The 19,598-nt window shown below is 41.1% G+C and overlaps 1 protein-coding gene across 2 annotated transcripts; it reads left to right on the top strand.

Annotated features, from left to right (window-relative positions):
* The first annotated feature begins 1,181 nt into the window (after positions 1-1,181).
* On the top strand, positions 1,182-15,828 carry carm1l (coactivator-associated arginine methyltransferase 1, like). Of its 2 annotated transcripts, XR_007192532.1 has the most exons (17): positions 1,182-1,532; positions 1,814-1,856; positions 2,116-2,161; positions 4,773-5,053; positions 6,148-6,273; positions 7,651-7,757; positions 7,998-8,102; positions 8,347-8,457; positions 9,642-9,819; positions 10,420-10,510; positions 12,692-12,773; positions 13,600-13,685; positions 13,832-13,921; positions 14,288-14,425; positions 14,517-14,606; positions 14,861-14,976; positions 15,279-15,828. XR_007192532.1 is itself a non-coding variant. In XM_048235457.1 (16 exons), the coding sequence occupies exons 4-16, from the start codon at positions 4,891-4,893 to the stop codon at positions 15,286-15,288; spliced, it is 1,377 nt and encodes a 458-aa protein (XP_048091414.1). In that variant the 5' UTR covers positions 1,184-1,532; positions 1,814-1,856; positions 2,116-2,161; positions 4,773-4,890; the 3' UTR covers positions 15,289-15,828. The 2 variants fall into 2 exon arrangements, 1 of the variants encoding a protein (XP_048091414.1); XM_048235457.1 differs by lacking the exon at positions 14,861-14,976 and having other exon boundaries at positions 1,184-1,532.
* The last annotated feature ends 3,770 nt before the right edge of the window (positions 15,829-19,598 follow it).

Here is a 19,598-nt window from a genome sequence, read left to right as displayed (position 1 = left end):
ATCCATCTCAACACGTTACTTCATATCCAAGGCCTATAGGTGGCCTTAGTTGTTTAGACGAAACTCATGTTGTGGGTAGGGAATATAATAGGTGTTCAGGCCTATAGGTCTTCAGGAAGTCTGTACACATTTTTAAAGATTTTTAAAGGGGGGGGGGCTAATTCAGTCCATTATCTGTGATTGTTGAGCTCATGTGAACTTTTTTGTTCATGAAGGAATCAGCTTTGTCAATGTATTTAAATGTGCAGTCATTCATTATAATCCATGATTTTTTTTTTTATCAATTGAGCAAACATCTCACATTCCTCTACCTGTTCACATTCCTCATTCCTCTACCTGTCCACACTCAGTGTTCTTGCCTTCCTGATGGGAAACGGTGGTACAGACCAAGCCACACTATATTGTATCCAATGAGCAATGTTGCTCCAGGAGCATGGAACGGATCGGCTGTTTCAACTCTTATCAACCCGAGGGTAAACGACTACATTTTAAAGATCCTGTGAAGCAAAATGAATTGTGGAGTTAGACCACTAAACAGCACAACATTTTTGGGCAGTCCTAAAAAGGGACAATGATGATGCAATAAGTTCCCCATAGAATGATAATACAAGGGGCAACTTTTTGAGCAATGTTGCTGTTCAATGTTTTCAGATTGGATGATCATGACAATTTGCCAATTGATGATTAAATATTGCCATGTGTTTCTTCGGCCTGTGCACTTAACACTGGTGATATCAGTAGTTACCTTTTTATACTAGATGAGTTGTGCCAATTAGAATCAACTGATTTAGAAAATTGGAAGAATATGTGAGGAGTTTTCCAGTGTGAGTTAGGCCACAGCTACAGAAATGTTAAAGCTGCAGTTGGCAAGATTTTTTTGATCATATTCACTGAAGCCAACACTATGCTCTGACAGAACAACATAAATCAGCCAGTTTTAGGGGGAAAACATCTACAGCCTGTTATTTGTTTTGCAAAAATCCACAGCTCCTGGTTCTTTTGGTCCAATCAGAGCAGGGCTGTATGAGATCTGACTGTCAATCGCAGTCTGGTGCGCACTGATGAGCACAAACTCGATGAGAGGGTGCTCGGAGGTAGTGGGGGAGGGGCATGAGAAATGTAAACATTAAACATTTTGGCTAAGTCCTCTCAAACTGTCAGACTTGCCAACTGCAGCTTTAAAAGCCATGCCCTCAACAAGGCTGTTGGCGCGCTGAATAATGTTGCATTACCCCTTTATACTCTAGGTGGCGCTAATGAGCCATGTGGTGTTCAATTTATACCCAGAATACATCATTCCTTTTTCTTCGACTTCAGGGACACGAGCACTTTCTTTCACTGTCTGTGTTCTGGACATGAGATTAAGACGACTGCGCTTGTCAATCTACACGACGAATATACACCTATATTTGTAAAGCTAGACGTTTCTAGTTTTCATTATTTACTACAAGTAATCTTAATGATGTTTCTGAGCTGCTGATGGGTTGCTCCCGTCTTTTGTCTCCAGAAACGAAGGCACGCGGATTTGTCTTGTAAGTTGCTTCATCATTGTCTCAATGTTGCATAGAATGTCCGTCCGATGATTAAACACTTTTGCTGTTCACATAATGACTTTTTGTGATTAGTTCATATTATATTATGAGGACGCGCGGAAAACTTTCCAGTAACGTTAACGTTATCTAGCAGCTAACTGTTAACGTTAACTAGCTGCTACTCTTAGCACGTGGTGAGGTTAACCCCACAGTGCTACATTGTGAAATTATATACATTTATGCCCAGTTGTTGAAATAACATCACTTTCCATTCCATTCAGGACACTGTTGGACACTTCGGTCTGCTAAAGGCATTTGGCACAGGTAAGATGCTAATGTAAAACATTGGTTTTAGTCAGATTTAAACGTTTCAAAGTTAACGTTAAGTACATGTGCTCGTAGCTTTTGTCAGCCTGTCCCAATGATTATACTCACTACCCATTTGACCCTTGTTGGGAAGGATATTTATAGATATTGTTATGAGGGTACAGTTGACGGAAGTCCTATCTCTACTAAAGATTTTTTTGTTATTAAAGTGAAGATGTTTCGAGAGCATTTACCAACTGTTTCCCTATTTTGCCAGGTCCAGAAGGATGCACAAAGGCTCATTGGAAAGACGCTGCCCTATGGTAAAGCAATGGTAGTAGTGTTTAATGCGCGAATCTTACTGATTTTAGAATTGTTAAATGTTTTTGGGTTTTGGTTATGAAGGGTTGAAATTGTAGTCATAAAATGAGTGTCGTGTGTAAACTGATGTGAAAATATATTTTATTAAAATATTGAGTTCACATGTGTGGATTTTATTCAATAAGGCTTATGAACTCTTGTCAAATGTAAAAAATAACATTTACTTCTGTTATACATTTATAAAGATTTGGATTAAACACCGTTTCTGATTCATGTGTTAAGAATAGTGAGCAGCTACAGCCCACAGTGAATGTAGGCCTACAGATGGGTCTCAAAAAATAGAATATCGTGGAAAAGTTCATTTTTACCCCCTTATTTAAAGGGTATCTTTCATATGATCTAGATTAATTAGGTATAAAGTGAAATGTCAAGACATTTTTTTTGTTGTAATCTTGAGGCTTTCAGCTCATGTGAAACCGAGTATCAATATTACAATAAGGAGGTTCTACTACAGAAATGTCGACTCTTTGAAAATAATTTGACTCATCTAAAATAGTTAATTTATACACTCAATAACTTGTTCTGGTGGCTTTTTCACAAATGACTGCATCACTGTGGCGTGGTATGGAGGCAAGTAGCCTGTGGCACTGCTGAGGTGTTATGGAAGCCAAGGTTGTTTTGAAAGCGACCTGAAGGTCATCTGTATTGTTGGGTCTGGTGTCTCATTTTTCTCTTGACAATAAACCATAGATTCTCTATGGATTTCAGGTCCGACAAGTTGTATGGCCAGTTAAGCACAGTAATACCATGGTAAGCAAACCAGTTTGTTTTGGCACTGTGGGCATGCAGGTGCTAAGTCCTGCTGGTAAAGGAAATCCGGATCTCCATAAAGCTTGTCAGCACATGGGAGCATGAAGTGCACTGAAATACTCTGGTAGAAGGCGGCATTAACTCTGGACTTGATAAAACACAGTGGACCTACACCAAATGACATGGCATCCCAAATCATCACTGACTGGAAACATCAAACAAGACTGAAAGCAACTTGGATTCTGTGCCTCCACTCTTCCTCCAGTCTCCTGGGACATAGATTGGACCCTGGTATCCAAATTAAATGCAAAGTCTGTTTTTATGTGAAAGAGGAGTTTGGACCACTGATCAATGGTCCAGTTCTGTCTCATAGCCCAGATAAGATGCTCTAACCTGGTCTCTGATTCAGGAGTGGCTTGACACTAGGAATATGACACTTGTATCCCATTTCCTGGGCACGTCTGTGCATGGTGGCTCTTGATGCAGACTCCAGCCTCAGTTCACTACTGGTGAAGTTCCCCCCCAAGTGTTAGAATCGACTTAGCTTGACAATTCTCTCAAGGCTGCTGTCATCTTTGATTGCACACCTTTTATACCACACTTTTCCATTCCAGTCAACTTTTCATGAGTATGTTTTCATACAGCACTCCGTGAACACCCTGCCCACCTTCTGTGGCTTATCTCCTTAAAGAGGGTGTCAATGAGTGTCTTCTGGACAACTATCAAGTCTGCAGTCTTTTCTATGATTGTGGTTGTGTTTACTGAACCAGACTTTAAACCAGAGTTTAAAGGCTCAGGAAACTAGATAGATACTTTATTGATCCCCAGGGGAAATTCAAGGTCTCAGTAGCATACAGACAACACACACACATTCACTAACAGCAGAAAAAGTAATTAAAGTATATAATATAAAAACACAACTAAGCAATAAGGACAGTAGAAGATAAAGACTATACTAAATATACTAAAATACAAATTATACTAACTAACACTTAATCTAAATCAATTCTAAAAACAGTATCCACATAGTGGTGATTAATCAATCAAGAGGCGCTTGCAATGACTGAGGCAGGGACTGAGCCTGTGATTCTCTGTGCATAGTAAGGTAAGGTGCTCTGTGTGAGTGACTGTCACGGTGATTCCAACAGTGCAAGAATAAGTCTATATCTATATATATAACTATTTTAAGAAAAGGTATAAGTGTGGCCACAGTTCGGCTGTGGCATGGAGGGAGGGGTTGTGCATATGTGCTAATATAGCACGCAAACAGTGAGGCAGAAGACAGTGGTAAAAAGTGGCTAGTGGACAGACAGTATCCAAACATGGAGGGGGTGAAGAGGCAGACAGACTATACAGAGAAGTCTATCTCTCCTCTTCCCTTAAGTGAAGCATTAAACAGTTCAATGGCCCTGGGGACAAATGACTTCCTCAGTCTGTCTGTCGTGCAAGGCAACAAACTGACATTTCTGTATTATAACCTCTTTATTCCAATTTTGAGATATTAATTTTTGGTTTTCATGACCTGTAAGCCGTAATCATCAGAGATTATATAGATGGGTGGTAATCTACCTAAGAATTCTTATTCCAATTGTCTATTGTAAAATTATTCTAAGTGGATGCGCATGCGGAATGCACACAGTCACCAAAGGGGGGCAGCAACATGCCACATGTCATTAATAGTTTGCCTTACTCAATGCATGCTCCTTCAGTTTCCCTCAATGAGTCAAGCCCCACCCTAAGTCTGACTCCTCCAGTGGCTGAACAAGTTCAGTCACAGTTAATGCCCCTCCTCTCCGTTTACAGTGAGTAGACTATATATGACTGCGCACATGAGAAGCCTCACATCCAGTAAGCCGAACTACAGAGCCCTGGCACCACACCAGTTCCCTGGGGGAAGAGGGAACCACTAACACATGGGGCTATGGATGTTTCAGAGGGAAAAACTTGTTTCTGCGTCAGTGTGTTCTGTCTGAGCGAAGACCAACAACAATGTGGCATTCAAGTCACCAAACAGGGCCAGCACAAGGAACTCTCACTACAAGCCAGCCAAGATGGGAAGGGGGTCAACCTGGTTTTGATGGATGGTAAGCGCCGTGACTCGTAATACGCATGTTGATCTGAAGTCTGGGGAAAGGGATAAATGAAGAATTAAGAGTTTATTTTAGAGACCCATTCAGTTTAGACTCACATATTTGCCTAGGCGTGCAAAGCATTTATTATAAAAGGCATGATGTCAAGAAAGTTATTGAAGGGGTGGGAGTCTTGAGCCACAATACCCCAAGCATTTACAAGTGCTTACTCCTCCAAGTCAGTCTGAAACCTGGGTCCTAACAAATGGCTGTTATCCGTTTTAGTGTATGCTTTTGCATGAAGGAGTAACAGTTCACTAAACTGGTCAAGTGGAGAGTTTATCATCAACAGCTCAATATTCATGCTGCTGGCACACCAACATCAGAACCAAGAGTCAATTGAGGTCAGGCTCATTTGACCTTAGCTGCAAGGAGCGGTAAAATGCCCTCTTCCTTTCCCCTGTCTTTACTCAGGTGGGCTGCTGCACATCTGTCTGGTACCGTTTTTGTTCTGCCCTCTGGCTGCTGAATTGCTGGATGAGATTTACTGCTGGAGTACGATGTAGCGCTAGGCCTGCCGAGGGTCTAGCTGTGTGGCCTTTTTTTTGGGGGGGGACACAATCAGTGAAGGGGGGGCAAGACCAGTGAAGCTGCCAGTGCTCCAGACTGTTTTCCACTACCATGTAACCAGGGATCTGACTGCCAGAGTGATTCTCATCCGCTAGTGTTTTGGATCAAGTATTTTTTTCCTGCTTAGTCACTACTCAAACATTGAAAGTATTGTGCTGCATCAGTTCAGTGACAAGAATAACAATGTATTTTACTTACTGGTGGATTGATTGATTGAATGAAGACAGATTTCTTCCACCTGATGCTCTGCAGACGTCAACAAAAGAATTAAGATCGTGTAGATTGACATAACCAGACAGGCATGAAAAATCATCTTATGGAATGGGACTAAAGAGGAGTAATTTAAAAGCTTTAACTGTTATCACAATGATCACAGCTGCAAGAAGAAAGAGAGTGTTTGTGTGAGTTTAAGATGTCTCCTACTCTAGAAAATGTTTGAGTTTCTCACTGTGGGATGTCATTGACTCTTACTCTTATAGATGACAAGACCTGCGTCCTCAAGGTCACCATCACGTCTGAGACAGACTGTTGTCGTGTCGGGGCCCAGTCCTTCTTGGTCTCCAAGGGTAACATAAGTTCCGTGTTGTGCTTCAGGACAGACTCAGGTCAGACCTTCACCCAACTGTTCCCTCAACACACTCTCACACCCACACATTTAAGTCACACACAGACACACACATCTCATCTACATCTATTATTCATCTCACAAGTTTATGTATTTAACATAAAGAAACATAAACCATGGACCTCATGATGATCACACACAAAACACCCAATGCACCAGTCACTCATCATCTCACTACAAGCCCACTCAAGCCCCACTGGACCTTAAAAAAACAAACACATGGCATTTAATATGGTGCCACCTAGGCTCCTAGGCTTTTATGTAAATTTATGAAATTTACATAGAAGGTATACTGTTTTTTCCGTGACCTAATGAACTCTATATTTTTTCTTCACTGGAGTCATTATATTAAAATACATCACTGATATATGTGCGTCATATTCCATGTATAATAACCAACATCAGACATCCTTGCAACAGCAATGAGGTCACCCCGTCTCTCTGAAGTTGAATCCACCGCACATGTGCAATACATCTGCATGCAGTATGTGTGTGTGTGTGTCTGCTCTTCAAACAAGCCCCTGTCTGTGCACTCAGGAACACATGCAGTGACCAGGGCCAGGATCAGGCAAGCGTTACGGCGCTGGGGTGGAGGAGTGGAGTGGAGTGGTGTGTGTGTGTGTGTGTGTGTGTGTGTGTGTGTGTGTGTGTGTGTGTGGTGGTGGTGGGGTGGTGGGAGTAGAGACTGCAAGCTCGGCTGGAGCTGTGTTATTTCGCCAGCCCGTCCATAGCAGGGTGTAATAGTCCTTCTTGACATGGTCTGCTTCAGCATGTGGGATGGAATGTCAGAGCAGCACCCAGGCCCCTATGCTCAGAGTTGTCGCCCGCTGAGTGTGTGAGGTCGGGCCGAGATGGGGAAAGAGGACTGTAGCATCACTCTGATGTGCGCCAACATCGATTCGGCACGCGTGTCTGAACACGAGAACGAGAGCTAATTTACTTAATGCACCCTGCCTGTTGAGCACAGACACAACAGCATATGATGTGTTTGCTTAAGTAGGATGAGCTGTCATATTTCTTGAGTATAAGTACTATGTCTATGATGAATGGCCAGGAACATTAATCAATGCTGGAAGAGCTTTACAAAGGCTATCAGACTAACAGGGGTTGGATGACATGAAGAATATCACTTTCTTATGGTTGGTATGATGGTATGGTTATGGGCTGGATGGAAAAGCCACAGCTGATAAGCACTTTGGATCTCTCTGACTCTGTAATACAGTGGCATTCCATTACAGTATTTATTCTTTCAACTGTGAAGTATATTGAGACCTGTGTCAATGATGATACTGCTCTATAAATAACAACAATTGAATTGTTGATACAAAAAGGTACAAATGTGTGTGTTGATTCACAGAGTACCAAGACTTCCAGAGACTCCTGAGCAGCTGGGTGGAACCTCGGGGGGAGTGCTGTGCGTTTGACCAGCGCACCGAAGGCTCCTCCGCACTTCAGTACTTCCAGGTGGAGGCCTGCACCTCAAGTCCATCTCAACTTCACTTGGCTTATAACAGAATAAAGCTGTTTATAGCTGTACTTCTGTTTTTTGTATAATCTGTGCATCCTCTATCCTAGTCTAGCAACCTCTGCTTTATCTTCACTAGATACCTGAGTCTGATGGGTGATCATTGTAATCAATAATTCACTGATGTGGTCGAGAGAAAGGGATGTTTTTGTTTACATAACTCCTCGTTGTCATTGTAGTTTTACGGCTGTATATCACAGCAGCAGAACATGCTTCAGGACTACCTGAGGACTGCTACTTACCAGAAGGCCATTCTTCTGAATGAGCTGGACTTTAGAGATAAGGTAAGAGATGACTAGAGATATAACTAACCACTTTGTGATGTTTATGTGGATCACATCAGTATTCATGTATTCATGTACATATCTTCCCATTCAAATTGTTACCAGACGATTAGCCATGTAGACCTAGACCAGTCAGAGTAATAAGCAGGATTTAATTTTTCATTTTCAGTGTCTAAAAGTGACATTTCATCCATGACGCGGCCCACATGTGGCTCAATCTCTGCTCTTCTTCCTCTGTTGTTAGATAGTGCTGGATGTGGGCTGTGGAACAGGGATCCTGTCATTTTTTGCAGTGCAAGCGGGTGCCAAAAGAGTGTACGCTGTGGAAGCAAGTGCCGTGGCCAAGTACGCAGAGGTGAGCATATGCTACTCAATCAGGTTTTTTTTTATTTTTTTTTTATTGAGTTAAATATGTAGACTTCCTGCCACCCACTATCAACTTGATGGATAGAACATAAGATGGAATGTTACAATTCCATTATTTAGATATTGAAGTACATTGCTTTGAATGTGTCTCCAGCATAACATGTTTTGCCTCTAGCTTTGCCCAAGTCTAAATGCAGTCATTAGACACTAAGTAATTTTCCAGATGTTTACCAATGTAGCCTCAAATCCACTTTAGCCAGCTAATGCTCCCTGTGCCCGAAGTTCATATAGTCCCAAGAGCTATCACACATTAAGAAATATTTTAGACATGACAGCTAAGATAAAATATTATTGTCTTCATTTCGTCCCTGTTGACATCATGACGGACAACTCCACAGTACCAGATTAGTGGGAGTGCAGTAGTGCCAGTGATTTCATCCTCATGTTGCCAACTGTTTCTCTTGGGTGGTTGCAAAACTTTGAGCACTAAATATCCAGGAAACATTTACTGACAATAACAACGTGCTGGACCAAGAACAAAAATGTAGGAGTAGTTAGGCAATGTTACAATATCAAACAGACACATCTAGAGTTTGACAAACTTCCCTCAAGTTGACCCCAAAGCGTCAAATTCAGAAAGCTAAATGGTGCAAAAGCCCTTTTTGGCGCAAAAAAAAAGCCCTGCAGTGGGGCAAAAGAAAACATATTTTCACGGGTGGGTGGATGCTCGCCAAACAGTCAAGCACAGTCAAGCATACGCATCTCAGTTCCACTCTTCACTCGGGCTGGAAAGAATCACAAAGAAGTTCGTTTTTAAGAGAGCAACCAGATGTGTCTTCTGGCGTTTCCTCCACATAGCCTCTTATCTGTCTGTGTTTGTGCTGATTTAGACAAAAACGTCTAAATCACGAGAGGCTAGTCTATTAGACCACACAGACATCTGATCCCTCGAATCCAGCTGGATGCTTGTTAATGCTTTATGTGCAGGTAGAGTCTGTCCCATCGCATTTATAGGTAATACAGCCAGCAGCAATAACTCCACCAATCACTGAGTTCTAGAACATTCCACCACACGAGAAATTATTCTGTCACACTTTTCAGCCCACAGAGCCTGGACCCAAACTCTTTGATTAAAACCAGTTTGTAATAACGAACATGTGTTTTCTTTTTCAGGTTCTTGTGAAGAGCAATGGTCTGTCAGATAAAATTATAGTTTTAGCTGGAAAGGTGGAAGAGGTCACGTTACCTGAACAGATAGACATTATTATCTCCGAGCCCATTGGTTACATGCTGCTGAATGAGAGGATGCTGGAGAGTTATCTGCATGCCAAGAAATGGCTCCGGCCCAAAGGTGACCTCAAATGTCAAACAAAAAAATAACATGCAAAAATGCATACAAATTAATTAAAACGTGTTCCATTAAATTGTCCCAACATATCTTTAAATTGCTAATGTTTGTTGTCGATTTGGGTTCAGATGTAAAGAACAACAACAGTTGACAACTGGAAGTGGTGACTGTAGCCATATGAAAAATTATTGATACGGCTTACTAACTAGCCAGATCATTAAATAATTTATACATGTTGTTATATGACTTACTAACTAGCCAGATAATTAAATAGTTTATATATGTTGTTGCATTCCTAAGGTAATATACAAAATATAACCTAAATCTACTGTACGTATTATATATATATATATATATATATATATATATATATTTCACAGCTGCATTCTTGCATGCAAACTCCTCTGAGTTTGGACTGAGTTTCTGTTAACCCTTAAAGGAGTACCGTCACACCGGTGTGATGGGAATGTTGAGAAATGAACGTTCTAAAGAATATCTGGGTTCATTAAATTCAACATAGAATTTTAGAACCTTCAATTGTTGCGGAACTTAGAATGTTCAAAAACTTACACCTTACTGGCATTTCTCCCCCTCTGTGGCTAGGTATGATGTTCCCCACTTCCAGTGACATCCACCTGGCCCCATTCACAGATGAAGCGCTTTACATGGAGCACTATGCGCGCTCCGGCTTTTGGTGAGATAAGAAAGCAAAGACTTTCCTTAACTAAATCCTAAACTTACTTCAAACATGTGGCACCGATATGCAAGGCATTGTTTTGTGACTCTTGCAGTTGCACTATTGGTATTTGTCTATATTAGCACAAGTACACATGAGGATGTTGACTCTGTGTAGCATTCTGGTGTATCGTCGTTAATTCCCCACATCAGGACAGCTGTAGTAGTGTGGTGTTGTAGTGGGTGTCGCCGCTGCCCACTGGTCGTGTGCTCTGCGTTGCTGTGGAAACACTTCTGTGCAGATGAGCTCACTTTTTAACCCTCCCCTGTAGCACTAGGTGGAACAAAACATAGCAGTGTTTTAACAGCCCAAAACATAGCAGTGTTCTAACAGCCCAAAACATAGCAGTGTTCTAACAGCCCAAAAAATAGCAGTGTTCTAACAGCCCAAAACATAGCAGTGTTCTAACAGCCCATACGTGAAGCCGCCTCACTCCCTGCAGCAGTCACCCACACAATGTCTCAGACAATCTCACCCTCTGTCTCTCATACCACCCCCACACACACACACACACACTCTCTATTCTCACTCTCTCTCTCTCTCACACACACACACACACACACTCTCTCTCTCTTCTCACTCTCTCTCTCTCACACACACACACACACATTCACATAGATTGCATGTTTACAGCCTGACCCACAAGGCCTGGCCATACCTCCTCATTGCAAATATAAGCAAACACACTTCTGTATTCAAGCCTGCAGTTTATGCACAAACACACAGACACATACTCATACACATTCTCATTCTTATCCACTTATCCACATCCACTTAACACACACACACACACACACACACACACACTTACACACACACACACTTACACACACACACACACACGCATTACACACACGTACACACACACACACACACACACACCCACACCCACGCACATTCCCTTTCTGGGTGAGCTTATATGTAGTTAGCAGTCCTCCCACCCACTGTGTTTTGCCTTTAGGTCACTGTGCTATGACCCCTTCTGTGTGGGTTTCCTGGATGCTGTTAAATGCTTCAGTTCTGTCCTAACCCTGGCCCAGCTCCAACAGCACAAAGCCAAATCCAGATCTCACTGTGAGATTCTGGACCAGTCACTGCATGAACTATGCCCCACAGTAGCCTGGACTGCCTTATAGTGACCTACTGACAGTAGCCTGGAATGCCTTATAGCGACCTACTGACAGTAAAACACTGTCATTTCTTTGATATAGTAATTTCAATGTAGATTCATATCTAGATTTTCAGAACTACAATTAGTCAAAATTATAAAGTGTTTAGAATTTGGACATTTTGTGCAATCGATTTCAAACAAATTCACAGATCCAATCATTGCTGTCTGTAAAACGTGACAGATACTGGGAGTTACACAGTAACGTCAGTGAGGTTAGTCAGAGGCCTTTTGCTTTCCTTCCAAAATTGTCTGTAACACATCATAGAATTGTTGAGTTGAAACTGGCATCATTCATTATTCAATGCATAAATGCGTCAGTGCACTACATATCTACCTGATGCAACATTGCAGCTTAACAAGAAATGGTCATACTAAGTACCTGCGGTCACATTAAGTACCTGCCAGAGTGAATGAAGTTGCGGTCACAAGTACCTGCCAGAGTGAATGAAGTTGAGATCCAGCGGTGGCAGCTCTCTTCTACAATTTCACACCTTTGACTCTGAAAGCCCCAAGCCACTAAATAACTTGGCTTCGGGTACCTTTGGATCACTACAGGCAGGAGACAGCAATATCACTGAAGTCAGTTTTATGGAGGTGTGTATTTTGGAAACGAAACAGAGACATGACATTGGAAATTTTACTACAGCACTGCCTATGGGGTGTAGCGTTTAGCATTCCTGGCCAACTCACAGCTCCAAACTAAGAGGTTTAATCTAAAAACATGGCGAAAGCAAAACTGCCAATGCACGACTGCTCTAATAAAGCTCAATTTAACCGGTCGTCTTTACTGTCTGCTGAGACAGCACAAGTGAAATTGTTTGTAATCTATTGCAGAGCTTTGCAGTTTAGCTGTTCATTTAGCAACATAATGGCCTTTCACAAGGTTATTAAACATTCATGCAGTTACAGAAACCGTTTCAGTGTAATTGAAAACTTTAATTTGAAATGCAAGCTGTCTTTCTTGACAGGCAACAGACCTGTTTCCATGGCATCAATCTGAGTGGGCTTCACACTGCAGCTGTAGATGAGTTCTTCAAACAGCCTATTGTGGTACTTCTCTCTCTCCCTCTCTCTCTCTCTCTCTCTTACACAAAAATATATACAAAAAAGGTATATAAGGCACAAATACAGAAACTCATCACCTTTTATTTTTCATACAGTTCAATCATGTTATTAATGAGGGAATATATTAAAGATGAAGTCCATGATTCGGTCGATGTAGTTATTTGTGCTCAAGAGCCAATCAAATTGCATCCCTCCCCTCTGCTCCTGAAGTACTGCTTGGATTGGCTGGGATTGTTTATGGCTATGAGCCACTGTATTTGCTTCCCATTTATACAAAGCCAGGGCTGCGCATGAACACAAAAGAGTTTCCCTGAGGGAAACTATTGCTATTATCGTTACTTTGCTGTTCCTTATATGTGAGCCAAGAACTTGGTTGACCATCTCTTTTGCTTTACTTAAGTAAGTTTTATTTTGTTTCTGTATTTCACCTATATGTACACACTGTGAATGAAAAGATGTTCTCCCTGAGTGACAAACAAAATCCAATAAAAAAAGAAAATATCTCACAAGAAATAACAAAGGGGGAAAAAATAAATAAAGAGTTTCCCTGAGGGCAAATACTGAACAGACAGTTTAGAGGACCGCAAGGAGCATTTAGCAGAATTTGACAAAAACTGTATATTATAGAATCATGGACTAAAGCTTTTAATGGAGGACTATGAATTTGCGACTCAAAACCAGTAACATCCTATACAAGTATGAGAGGACAAATACTCCAACCTCTTGCTTAAACATATGCTTTATATATCATAATTGAATATGTTCACTAACTTTTACTCAAGCCATTCATTTGCATTTTGTCTTCTTCTAGGACACATTTGACTGGCAAATTTTAATGGCCCAGTCCACAAAATACACTATTAATTTTCTTGAGGCAAAGGAGGAGGACTTGCACAGGTTTGCATTCTACATATCAACTTTCTTGGTCAAGGTCATGTCAACCTTTAATGTAAAAGTAACACTGCAACTTTTATGTGTTTTCACTATATTGTTTTTAACCAAAGGTATGATCCATTAAATAGATATTTGTTTTCATAATGTAGGTTGGACATTCCCTTTGTTTTCAAGTTGACACAAACAGGACTGATCCATGGAATTGCCTTCTGGTTTGACATAGCCTTTATTGGAACCAGGTACAAATCACAATCCTATCAAAAGCATTGTACAACAAAATCATATTAATATGGTATATTGTGTTCAGAAACCTCATAAAGCTTTGGCTAGAGATTATGGTCGCATCTATAATGGTGTTAGTTTCAATCTTGTCTGGATCATCCTTGTTCATCAATAACATCAAAGTCCTTTTATTTGATTTGTTTTTCCATTATGTGTTGAATCTTTGCCATTACAGTTTCAATTACATATTAAGTATTTTATTTTATTAAATCTTTTTTTCACTTTGAAATATGCATTTGAAATCACTATAACTTTGATATGATTGTATAGACAGAGAAGTAATTCTCTATAGATTTAGAATTATTTTCCAATTTTTTCCACAGAATGACCGTATGGCTCTCAACAGCCCCAAACCAGCCTCTGACTCACTGGTACCAAGTCCGCTGCCTTCTACAGACACCACTGTTTGCCAAAATGGGGCAAACATTATCAGGGAGAGTTCAACTCATAGCCAATAAGAGGTATATACTGTAAATACAACAGGAAGTACACACATATTTTCACAGAGCCTTTCAAAGAAATGAAAACAAATTAATCTTGTGCTTTGTGTAGGCAAAGTTATGATATTCACATCGTGGCAGTCATTGACCAGTCAGGATTTAAGTCTGGCAATACACTGGACCTCAAAAATCCTTTCTTCAGGTAAGAGGTTGGTTGTGAAGCATATAACTCTGTGCCATATGTTATTTGAAAGTGAAAAATGACATTTATACTGGTATATTGGTATATTGGTGTTGACACAAAAGTGAGGTGAATGGTTCCAAATATGTTTTCAGAGAAGGTGTCCAGTATTACTGCACTAAAACAAGTGTACATAATAATAACCAATTCAGAGCAGCAATCACACATTTTTATAGTGGCCCTCTTGTAAAATGAATGTCTGTCTGCTTGTCTAGGGTACCCACTTGGCTTCAGGCATAGAGTGCCCCCAGCAGGAGCATAGAGTGTGTCGACATCATCAGGGCAGGATTGGACAGATTAGATTCAACTGAACCCTGGGACTATAGGCTGGGTAATGTACACTATAGAAACAGAAAAACTAAAGGGGTGGGGTCCATGTATGAGATACATTTAAATGTGTCAATCATATGTGACTATATTACAGCCAGGACAGAATTATACTTCCTCTCCAAGTAGTTGTTGTGTGTTTCTCTCAGTAGTATATCTTCAGTGTTATTAGATTTTAGTAAATGTGTAATTGTCTTTTAACTGTGTCTGTCTGTCTGTCTGCATGTCCCACACTAACAATGGGCTGCTTGTGGTGATTACTCATACTGATTAATCATCCCTCTGGTGCTCTGTCCTTCCCTACAGGTATGCCTAGGTCAGTCTGGTCTCCGAAGTCATCCCATCACTATCCTCATCTGTTCCCACCTACACAATGTCTGATATCTGGAATAGGCTAAATCGAATTAACTTCTTAGCCTTGGCTACATGTTTTCAACATCTCTAAGGCCAAAGACCTCTTGACTGATACAGACGTGGTGGACGGACCACATTTTTGACCAACATACTGGGTTGAATATGTTGCATTTTAAACAAAATGGATTGGACAGATGATAGTAGGCCACCATGTATGAAAGTACTTTGTAAAGATGTAAACAATGCAAACCATGTTTATAGAACTTTTTTGTATTTTTTGGAAAAAAAAGAGTAGGATTAAAATAATTGGGTGAACCCCCTGCAATAACTCTGGAGACCCTCAGGGGTCACAGACCCCTTTTTGAAAATACAGATATGTAGATGTGTTAGCTAGCCTATTTGTTATGAGACATACATGTTTTTCTATTATAATTGTATAATACATGTGTTCATTGGAATGTTTGAACAGCTGGATTTAAAATGTTTGACAATAAAAACAGGCTAATCAAAGTTGAGTGTTTTACACCCATGTTTTATATTTTTACTTTAAACTATGACATAGGTCTATCACAAGATGTATGAACTCTTTAACAATAAATTAATCCAATATAGCCTAGGGTACGCAGGAATTTAAGGAATTCTAATTTAATCAGGGTTGTTGTGTCACGGAGGTACAGTAGGCCTATGAACTGGATTTCTTTCGGTTTTGTGACAATTTTCATGTATTTTTCAGACCTCTGCAAGAATTGATAGGCTATACTATAGCCTATAAAGCTACAAACGACCACACACTGAAAAGACACACTATATAATAGTTAGGGAAAGTTAGGCATTTTTTGCCAATCTGCAAAAACATTTCCTACCAATAGATTTTTTTTTACTACATGTTCCTATAGGTGTAACACCTCCCAATTTATCCACGGCCAAATCCTCAGGGAAACGCCTGGAGAGCCAATCAACTTTGGGGTGCTCAGAAAGACTGGACGAAAATAATGAAAAACATTTGTTTTGCCAATGTTAGCTTTTGAGATGTCTAACTAGGGTTTTTAGGGTTGCTGAATCTATCCCAGTAGTTTTGAGTATAAATGACTTAAAGGTGCCATGTGTAATGTCCGCCAAAAAATCAATTCATACTCCACATTCCATAAAAGATGGGGCAGTATACCTCCAGAAAGTGAGTTGGTCTACCCTAGAGTAACAACCGAGACACGTGTATTGCAGTTTGGCTGGCGGTTATGTTGCCCGCATACCGCCTCCCATGGCCGAAACTGGTATTATGACACCTGTCGGGCTGTGGCTAGTAATTTAGCATGCTAATTTAGGTTGATCTCTCTGCAGCACTATACCTTGTCATTTTTTTAATAACATCATCACCCTTATTTCTTCTCATTCTTTTGATGCGTGTAGCTAATTTTTTGGATATTTTTACCTCAATTCTTACACATGGCACCTTTAAGTCCATAAAAAATCCATAAAAAGTGGTTTTATTGAAAACTTCCTTAATCAGTTTAAAATTGAACAAACCTCATCCAACTCCCCTGCATCTCCCTCACTCCTGTTATCATCTGGCTGGTTGATGTTCTGGTAAGAGTTACCATGACAGTTCCCACCAGCAGAAATATACTTTTTTGTATTTTACAGCAGCACCTGAGAGTATTACAGTCCCCTGCACAATTGCAGCTGACAAACTTCAGAAGGTAGTGTGATGCAATATCTGTTATAGGGACTGGTGCATAACCTTGTTCTTCTTGTTTCTATACTCAAGGACATCCAGTGATGGACTTTGTAGCAGTAGTCAATCTCTGGTCTGGAGATATGTTGTGCTGCAGCTCCTATAGTCTGAGGCAGTTTCTCAGGCTTGATACTAGTTACAGTATCATAAAAGTGAGTACACCCTCACATTTTTGTAAATATTTTATTGTATCTTTTTATGGGACAACACTGAAAAAATGACACTTTGCTACAATGTAGTTTAGTGTACAGCCTGTATAACAGTGTAAATGTAGGCTAGCCAACTGTCCCCTCAAAATAACTCAACACAGCCATAACTGCTGGCAACGAAAATGAGTACACCCCTGAAGTGAAAGTCAAAATGTCCAAATTGGGCCCAATTTTTCCTCCCCGGTGTCATGTGACTCATTAGTGTTACAAGGTCTCAGGTGTGAGCAGCATACCAGTTATGTATCCACCAGCTGCCTGCCTGCAGCCTACTTCCATAACTCCAAAGCTGCTTGCTGTCAGATTTGAAGAGAAATAACCAAACGGGAGGGTGCCAGGAGATGACCTTGAAATACGGGAGAACCCGGGAAAAACGGGAGTGTTGACAGGTAGCCTATGGCGTAAGGTAATGGTAAGGTAAAAGCAACAACCGAAATGCAGTGTTGAAACACGTGTATGAAACGTATAAAATATGCACAGATCCGGTATAAACCCTGACACCCCCCCCCCCGAAAAAAATTCTCCCGTTTTTGGAAAGCTAAATGTTGACAGGTAGGCCTATGGTGAGCAGGTGTGTTACATTTGGTGTTATTGCTCTCACACTCTCTCATACTGGTCATTGAAAGTTCAACATGGCACCTCATGGCAAAGAACTATCTGAGGATCTGAAAAAAAGAATTGTTGCTCTACATAAAGATGGCCTAGCTATAAGAAGATTGCCTACAGCCTGAAACTGAGCTGTAGCACGGTGGCCAAAACCATACAGCGGTTTAACAGGACAGGTTCCACTCAGAACAGGCCTTGCCGTGGTCGACCAAAGAAGTTAAGTGCACATGCTCAGCGTCATATCCAGATGTTAAAATAGACGTATGAGTGCTGTCAGCATTGCTGCAGAGGTTGAAGGGGTGGTGGTGGGGGGGACAATTCGCCACACACTGCATCAAATTGGTCTGCATGGCTGTCGTCCCAGAGGGAAGCCTCTTCTACAAGAAAGTCCGCAAACAGTTTGCTGAAGACAAGCAGACTAAGGACATGGATTACTGGAACCATGTCCTGAAGTCTGATGAGACCAAGATAAACTTTGGTTCAGATGCTGTCAAGCGTTTGTGGTGGCAACCAGGTGAGGAGTACAAAGACAAGTGTGTCTTGCCTACAGTCAAGCATGGTGGTGGGAGTGTCATGGTCTGGGGCTGCATGAGTGCTGCACTACAGTTAATTGAGGGAACCATGAATGCCAACATGTACTGTGACATACTGAAGCATGATCCCCTCCCTTCGAAAACTGGGCCGCAGGGCAGTATTCCAACATGATAACGACCCCAAACACACCTTCAAGAAGTATAAGTATATATACTTTTTTGATCCCATGAGGGAAATTTGGTCTCTGCATTTAACCCAATCGGTGAATTAGTGAAACACAAACAGCACACAGTGAATACACTGAGGTGAAGCACACACTAATCCCAGCGCAGTGAGCTGCCTGCTACAACGGCGGCGCTCGGGGAGCAGTGAGGGGTTAGGTGCCTTGTTTAAGGGCACTTCAGCCGCGGCCCACTGGTTGGGGCTCGAACCGGCAATCCTCCGGTTACAAGTCCAGAGTGCTAACCAGTGGGCCACGGCTGCCCCCAAGACGGCCACTGCCTTGCTACAGAAGCCCTACAACAGATCCCATTGCGCTGGCCTCCTTCTGAAGTTTGTCAGCTGCAACTGTGCAGGGGACTGTGCACTCTCAGGTGCTTAATGCAAAAAGTGTATTTCTGCTGGTGGGAACTGTCATGGTAACTCTTGCCAGAACATCAACCAGCCAGATGATAACAGGAGTGAGGGAGATGCAGGGGAGTAGGATGAGGTTTACATTTTTAACTGATTAAAGAAGTTTTGTTTTGTAATTTCAATAAAACCAATTTTTTTATGCATTTTTTTTATGGACTTAGAGTCAATTTTACTCAAAACTAATGGCTGGGAAAGATTCAGCACCCCTAAAACCCAGTTAGACATCTCAAAAGCTAATATTGGAATATTTTTCATTATTTTCGCCCAGTCCCTCTGGGCACACCAAGCTCTGTAGGTGTTCCCCGAGGATTTGGCCGTGGATAAATTGGGAGGTACTAGACTCATATGAACACGAAGTAAAAAAACACATTTTTTTGTAGATTGGCAAAAAAATGCCTAACTTTCCCTAACTTTGGGAGGTACTAGACACATATAGGAACACAAAGTAAAAAATATATATTTTTTTGTAGATTGGCAAAAAAAATGCCTAACTTTCCCTAACTTCCCTAGGAGGATTGCAGAATAATATCTTACGTGTCATGTTCGGGTCCACGCATGTAG

The sequence above is a fragment of the Alosa alosa genome, chromosome 23, assembly GCF_017589495.1.
Source record: "Alosa alosa isolate M-15738 ecotype Scorff River chromosome 23, AALO_Geno_1.1, whole genome shotgun sequence".
Lineage (NCBI taxonomy): Eukaryota > Metazoa > Chordata > Actinopteri > Clupeiformes > Clupeidae > Alosa > Alosa alosa.
This window is presented reverse-complemented; position numbering and strand designations above follow the sequence as displayed.

What these genes read in the sequence shown, in the direction of transcription:
- carm1l (XM_048235457.1), top strand. Translation starts at nt 4,891, where the DNA reads ATGGATGTTTCAGAGGGAAAAACTTGTTTCTGCGTCAGTGTGTTCTGT. An exon ending in ATAGCCTTTATTGGAACCAG is followed by an intron (nt 13,922 to 14,287) that starts GTACAAATCACA and finishes TTTTTTCCACAG; the next exon opens with AATGACCGTATGGCTCTCAA. An exon ending in CAACTCATAGCCAATAAGAG is followed by an intron (nt 14,426 to 14,516) that starts GTATATACTGTA and finishes TGCTTTGTGTAG; the next exon opens with GCAAAGTTATGATATTCACA.